This window comes from Eucyclogobius newberryi, unplaced genomic scaffold, assembly GCF_026437365.1.
Source record: "Eucyclogobius newberryi isolate DKJ021-1_F unplaced genomic scaffold, fEucNew1.0.hap1 SCAF_1, whole genome shotgun sequence".
Classification (NCBI taxonomy): domain Eukaryota; kingdom Metazoa; phylum Chordata; class Actinopteri; order Gobiiformes; family Gobiidae; genus Eucyclogobius; species Eucyclogobius newberryi.
In genome coordinates this window covers 29,740,045-29,747,016 of record NW_027315723.1, presented here as the reverse complement: position 1 = coordinate 29,747,016, position 6,972 = coordinate 29,740,045, and the positions used below count along the sequence as shown (strand labels likewise).

Below are 6,972 nucleotides of genomic sequence, written 5' to 3'. Positions count from 1 at the left end.
AGACCTGAGTGGTACAATTTGTTTTGATACGAAGTTGGCAAAGTAATTTAGATGAAGTATCAAGAGTTTAGGAAACTTTTTGGGGTGACAAAAAGGGGGCGCGGCAGAGAAACGTGACGGAGGTTAGTGGAGAAAACTCAAAATCATAACCCTAATGTATGCGTTTCCAGCTCTTTGCAGTGCTCTTAACAGTTAAGTTCCAAAGTGAATTATGTGCAGGTTGAAACACATGTGGTCTGTCTGTGCAGTCTCTCCTCTCGACCTGCCCTGCGCCTTGACGCTCCTGAGTCACGCTGGGAGACCAAATCAAACCGACCGAGCTTCATTCCAGGAGTTGCAGATGTAAAAGAAGGAAAGGGCTGGCCAAACGCATCACTCTCAGACGAGCTTCAGGTCAGATTGAGCTCCAGATATAGCACTATTGCGCACGGTGACTCCATTGTTTCTGCTCTTTGCGCAGAGAAGTCATCAATAGGATGTTGTTGTGGGACCTTTGACGTCTGCAATCCCAGAACTAAGTCATCTCATTTGTCTGTGGGGAAAGGGGAAACTGGTAAGGTGATTCTCTTTTACATTTGGCTCTATTTCTTTTTATTTTCTACAATAATAGTTATATGAGGCTGTGGACAATGGAGCTATGGCTGGGAATAATTTCTGCCACAAACAAAGCAGATTTCTTCTATCATGAGAGATGTAATCTGTATATACTTTTTTTTTGTTTGGTAATAGATCAATGGCATACATTATTTGGTAACTCTGTGGTGTCGGGCTCAACACTAAACAACGAGTATTTAATATCCTGGTCACATTATTATCATCATTATATTAGTATTATTGTAAAACAAATACACATGCAGAATAAAATATACATTTTGCTATATGCCTTTGACAAAGAACCCATCACATTTATGTCCGGGATGGCGTAATTGTTGATCAGATTTGCTAGAGTAAGATTTTGATCAAAAAGTCAAGTGAATATTTTGACTGAAACGTCAGAACTAAAACAACTGGTTTGGTAAGAAACTACACCTTGCACTATTCTCCAAGGAACCAGTTTCTCCAGTGAAGTGCGCTGTACGTTAAAGAAGAGTCAAAGCGTATTATATTTTAAGATTTAAGGTGTGTAGGAAAGTGTTTGTAATGATAGTTATGCTAAATACTGTAATATGCTCTATTCTACGGAATTCTTAAGACAAGGTGGTAGAAAAACGATCCTTGTTGGGTTATATGTTGAAAATAGTTTTTGCTAAGTAACCAGTTTTAGATTTAGATTCACCTGTGTCCAAAGGCCACATTCCCGCTCTATTCCTATCATATGGGATGGAAGGTAACAACTGTGGGGGAGACAGTGGGGAGTAGATTGTGTTAAAATACATGTATCTGTGTACCATCGTGCATGACCTGTCTTCTTGCCCAAGTAAAAACCTGCCTGACTCCACTTCAGTCACACCTTCTTATTTAAGATTCAACAAAAGGTGAAAGAGTTAAAAGCAGAAAAATAAAATACAAAAAATATGAGCAAAATGTTGTAAAACTCACTAAACCCTGATCCTTAGTAATAGACTTCAACCCAACTTCAACTAGTTAGTCATTCATCAGGTCACAATAAAATCATAAGAACTAAACAATAATAATTGTAACAAACTTAGAAGCAAAAGTCAATATTTTCAGTTCAATCTATCGTCCAAGAAATAGATCTAAATGTAAATAATTTTTTGTCATATTTAAGATGAACTTGTCTTGACTTTGAATTTCGTAAAGCCGGTCACAAACCTGAGGACCAGTGACATGTAACAAAGGGAATGAAAGAAAAATGAAAGATTTCCCTGTTGTTTGGTCACTGTCTCAATAATCGTGGATAATGGTTAAATCAAGATGTTTCTTCTCACAATAACCGTACCACCAAAATGTGATACTATGACATCCCTAACCAAAACTAACAAAATAATCCAACCAAAAGAAAAATGTATGTTGCATCGGTCATATTTTGTGCATTAATAAAATATATCAATACTGTGACTCTAATACCATTTTCTACCCTTAGTGCAACCATGAGGGACCGACTGAGCCACCTCCAGGACATCCAGTCCAATGACTCCGAGCTGGAGCAGATGGAGTATGCGGAGTATGCAGAATCTGTCACCTCGGACACTTACAGCAACGTGGACCTGCAGGATGAGCTGCCGCACGAGGCCATAGTGTACGACAACAGCCCTGCCCTGACCGAGGTCTTCTCACAATCCCAGGACATCCACAGAGAGGTCCAGCTCATCCGCCTGGAAGTGAAGCGACTCCGGGAGCAGAATTCCCGAATCCACCAGGGCACCTCCACTATGAGCATGATCAAAAGGGACTCCAACGCTATAGGGGCCGATATTAAATCCAGAGCTGAGAAAGTACTAGCCAGTCTGCAAACTATGGACGGCACGGCGCACAAGTTGGAAGAACAGCACGGAGAAAACTCGGCAGTCACTCGAATCGCAAGAACCCAGTATGCCTGTCTGAGCAACGGCTTCCGTGACGCCATGTTTGACTACAACGAAGCCGAAATGAGTCACAGGGAAAACATCAAGGGTCAGATTCAAAGGCAGATGGAGATCGTGGGGCGTGAGGTGACGGGCGACCAGGTGGAGGAGATGATCGAGAAGGGCCAGTGGAACATCTTCACCGACAACGTTTTGAGTGAAGGCAAAACGGCCCGGTCGGCTCTGTCCCAAATCGAGAAGCGCCACCAAGAGTTATTGGATCTAGAGAACCGAATTCAAGGCATCCATGAGGTTTTTCTAGACATTGCCCTGTTGGTAGAAGAGCAGGGGCCTATGCTCACCTCCATCCAAACTAACGTGCAGAAAACTGATGAGGACATCCAAGTCGCATTGGTCAAACTGGGACGTGCCAAGAAACACGACCGGGACAACCCCTTTAAAAAGATGTTCTGCAGCTGTTTTCCATGCTACAAGTCATAATGCAAGTAGCTTCTTTTATTGTTTAACTCCTACGTGCAGGGATTTTATTTTGAAGTAAATCATTATTTCAGATGCTCCACCTTCTGCAACCTTCTTTCTTTCTATAAGCCTGCACAAATAGTAGTGCATTGGTTTATTGTGGATTCAAAACTGACTATCTCATTCTAAAATCCCACCTATAAATGTGTCTCTAATACCTTTGTTGTACACAGAAATTCCTTGAATAATAATATATGTAATGGCCAAATGTATAAATATGTAAATTAAATTATTACTTAATAAATATTCCATGTGAATTGAAAGAAACATTTTATTATCTTGCATTTGTATTGCTACACACATTGATTATATATTATTAAAAGCCATGCAAACGTAAGTAAATTGCTGCATTTGTATCAGTTTTTTCACAACTTACGGAAAATGACAGCTTAAACTGCTGCTACTTTTTATTTGTTTTAATAAAAAAAAAAAAATAAAAAAAAAAATTCAACATTTTAGAGCAATTAGCAGAAAAAAATACCTGAACAAAACCATACAAAAGGAAATCACAAGACACCAAAATTAAAACAAATGCAGAAAAGCTCCAAACTAAACATCCCGATTGGTAAACTGCTGCTGCTCTAATGTCTCCTGAATGCAGCTCCACAAACTCATTAGTCTCCCAACTCAAATCAGCTGCCCCACAAGCCCGGGGCCACGTATTTCTCCTTAAACACCAAAAATATTTCTGGGCACTTCCTGGAACCAACGCACACACTAAAAATAAAAAAGGAGGGGAAAGTTAAATGAAGCATGTGGTGTGGTGGGAGGGCTAACTCGTGTCACCTGGGAGGAGGAAAAAGGTGGCATTCAGAGAGCACAGCAGATGTCTTCCACCCAGCTCAGAGATGCTCCTGACTAATGCTACGTAAATAAGATTGCTGTCCCAAGAAAAGGATAACTCTGGCCTTTGGGTGCGGAAGCTACAAGTCGGCACCAGAAAGGAAAGGTAAAATGTCACATTTGTGCCACTTTCTACCTGGTTGAATGTCATTTTTCTCTCCTAATGCTATTTACAGAGTATTAGAATGGGTCAATTTATCCCCGACATGTTTTGAAAAGCTAGACACGAGAGTGATGTGAAGTTTGTTTTCCACACTGCTGGAGCCTTAAAAACACAAAGTTTAGACCTATACTAAACTTGATCACTAAACTAAATGCAGACTAGTGTCCTTCCTCGTTCTTGCGTTTCATCATTGCATTGTCCAGGGCACCTTTCATTCTTGCTGAAAGTCTTTTATCACATCTGACACTTTCTCCACCCATTCAAACCTGCTCAGAGACTCTCCCTCACTCTGGCATTCTAAAATCCTGTGACTTTTCTGCCTCCATGTTCCTTCATTCACACATCATCTTGCATTAACTGAGATTTTTTATTGTTGTTGTCTTTTTTCCCAACATAGGGGAAAGATGCGGGACTTGATGGAAAGGCTGTACACCGTCCAAGAGGAGAATGAGGCAAACTTTTTTGAACCTGAAGTTGAGGATGACCCTGACACGGTGAGGTTCTCTCAGGAGGCTGTTGTGTTTGAGACTCACCCTGTGCTTGAAAAGACTCTCAAAGAAGCCCATGCCATTCGAAAAGAGATAAAGGTGCTCCATTTTGAGGTGGAACGTCTAGGTGCCCACAACGAACGCTTTGGCACATCAGTTCGCCGCCTTACTTTGCTGAAAAAAGACTCAGACACCATCGCCAGGGACATTGTCCAACGAGGGCAGTTTCTCCACACTCGTATTCATGCCCTGGGTATTCACAGCAGACAACTAAAGAAGACCGAGGGCTCACACCGAGCGGTCAGTCGCATTGCCAAAACCCAACATGACACTTTAACATATGCCTTCTACACTGTCATAAGTGATTATAACAAGGCAGAGATGATGCAGAGGAGTATGTGCCGTGGGCGAATCAAGAGACATGCTTCCATCATGGGCACTGAAATCACAGACCAGCAGTTGGACGAGCTCGTGGACAAAGGGGGAGAGGGTTGGGCAGAGTTTTCTCAGAGCCTGCAAACTCAAGGTGCGCGCTCATCCCGCTGGGCCCTGAGGGAGATCCAGGGCAGGCACAAAGAGCTGCTGGAGCTGGAGTCAAGGCTCAAGCAAGTGCACGAGCTCTTCTTGCAGATTGCCATCCTGGTGGAGGAGCAGGGCAGCATGCTTAACAACATAGAAGCCAATGTAAACGGAACCCAGGAATACGTGGATCGAATCCAAGTCCAGATTAAGAAGGCGTTGAAATATAAGAAGAAGAATCCTTGCCTTCAGTTTTGCCCTTGCTTGCCATGTTGGAGACAAAACAAAACATTTTAGGTCAAGACTGACTTCTGTATTATGTACATTTGTGTATGATTGTATATTGTGCACATTTACAGGCTGTACATGTCTGTGGACAACCTCAGATCTTTATCCTTATATGCCTTTTTACATTACTGTGTTTTATATACATTTTAAATAAAATTTTAAATGTGTTAACAATTGTTTATTAGTCAATTAATCCAGCTACACTGAAGAATCTGCACTTTCCTGTCTCCACTTTGTCAATCACCTTTTACAAAGGCTTACTATTAGACCCTATTTTTGTTCTTTCACTGATAAACAATTCATGTATATTTGTTATACAATTTTTAAAATTCGAATCTGTATTATATATTATCCTGTTCACATGTTCACACTTAACATAAATGTTCATCTGTACCTCTCAATAAACCGCTGGGAGGCAGCAAACGCACAAACTGCAGCCTCTTGCACTAGTTCTTTACATGGGATCAGAAATACACACACGGCAGGAGGATCCACCGTCTCTAAACTTTCAGCTGACTTTATTTAAGAAACTTCTCCACGATCCAATCATTTTATATTTCTTGTTTCTCACGGTCCTACTTTGTCGGATTATACATTTAATTGGTGGACTGTATGCTAAAAGTGCGTAATTTCGGCGTCGTTTGTATATGAATCTAATTTTAATATGACATTTTGTTTTGCTACATGGGCACATGCTAACATGTAGCTCAAAGCTAGCAGCTAATGCTAACGATTTTTTGGGCATAGCATTTCTCGTGAAAGCCTATTTTTGTTGATCAATTGTTATTGTTCAATTTATTGAGACCCGATATTGTACATTACAGTAGAAAAATATCGATTAGTGTGGTTCTTCATGAAGCTAAGCTCAAAGTGGTATGGATATGGCACATATTTAGCCGTATGCTAAATGTCGTTATGTATTTGCACCTGTCTAATGTTTGATGCGCTCGTTATAAAAAAACAGATCATTTTAGAAACCAAGAAATGTTTATAGTATTTATTAATCGAGATAGTTGATATTTATTGTTATTTGTAACGGAGCGCTCTATGTACCAGGATGGCCGAGTGGTTAAGGCGTTGGACTTAAGATCCAATGGACACATGTCCGCGTGGGTTCGAACCCCACTCCTGGTAGAATCTTTTGACGCATTTCTCCAACTTCTCAGTTCAATATACAATAAATGTGTAAAAGGATTTATGACTACGTGAGTTTTTACATAGAATAATCGACTTGAGTGTTTTTGTTTGTTTTACTTACAATGTAGTTTCATTTCACGACAGAAGAGGGCAGTCAAACATGCTCTGACAGAACGTTCTGTTTATATTCAGCCTCGTGCAAATAATAATAAATAATATTGATTTATAACAATACTTAATCAATCTAATCCATGTTTTCATTAACCATCCGAATATAATCAACAATAGTGTTTTACTAAACACTACCTATGTTGTTACTTCAGGTGACCATGTGGGACAATAAAGGATTATCTTGTAATGTTGCAAACCTGAACTGCCGGTGTGATAAAAGCTTCAGGGCTTCGGGACTTTCTTTTCTTCACTCAGTTAACTGATGGGATAGTACACTACATTATACATATGCATAAGTACATATATTCTTGCGCTGTTTAGTCACGGATGTATAACAATAATATCATTTAGTAGGTGT

The 6,972-nt window shown here is 40.3% G+C and overlaps 2 protein-coding genes and 1 non-coding gene across 3 annotated transcripts; all 3 read left to right on the top strand.

The window, feature by feature from the left end:
• The first annotated feature begins 288 nt into the window (after positions 1–288).
• Positions 289–4,503, top strand: stx11b.1 (syntaxin 11b, tandem duplicate 1). The gene is made up of 3 exons (XM_072442926.1): positions 289–553; positions 2,045–2,971; positions 4,409–4,503. The coding sequence occupies exon 2, from the start codon at positions 2,052–2,054 to the stop codon at positions 2,964–2,966; it is 915 nt and encodes a 304-aa protein (XP_072299027.1). The 5' UTR covers positions 289–553; positions 2,045–2,051; the 3' UTR covers positions 2,967–2,971; positions 4,409–4,503.
• On the top strand, positions 4,416–5,315 carry LOC140363683 (syntaxin-11-like). The gene has a single exon (XM_072450294.1). It carries the CDS (start codon positions 4,416–4,418, stop codon positions 5,313–5,315), a length of 900 nt encoding a protein of 299 aa, XP_072306395.1.
• A 1,042-nt stretch (positions 5,316–6,357) lies between these two features.
• On the top strand, positions 6,358–6,440 carry trnal-uaa (transfer RNA leucine (anticodon UAA)). The gene has a single exon. It is a non-coding gene; the product is annotated as a tRNA-Leu (tRNA).
• The last annotated feature ends 532 nt before the right edge of the window (positions 6,441–6,972 follow it).

Excerpts from the sequence above, each read along its gene's own strand:
- stx11b.1 (XM_072442926.1), top strand. The coding sequence starts at position 2,052 with ATGAGGGACCGACTGAGCCACCTCCAGGACATCCAGTCCAATGACTCC.
- LOC140363683 (XM_072450294.1), top strand. The coding sequence starts at position 4,416 with ATGCGGGACTTGATGGAAAGGCTGTACACCGTCCAAGAGGAGAATGAG.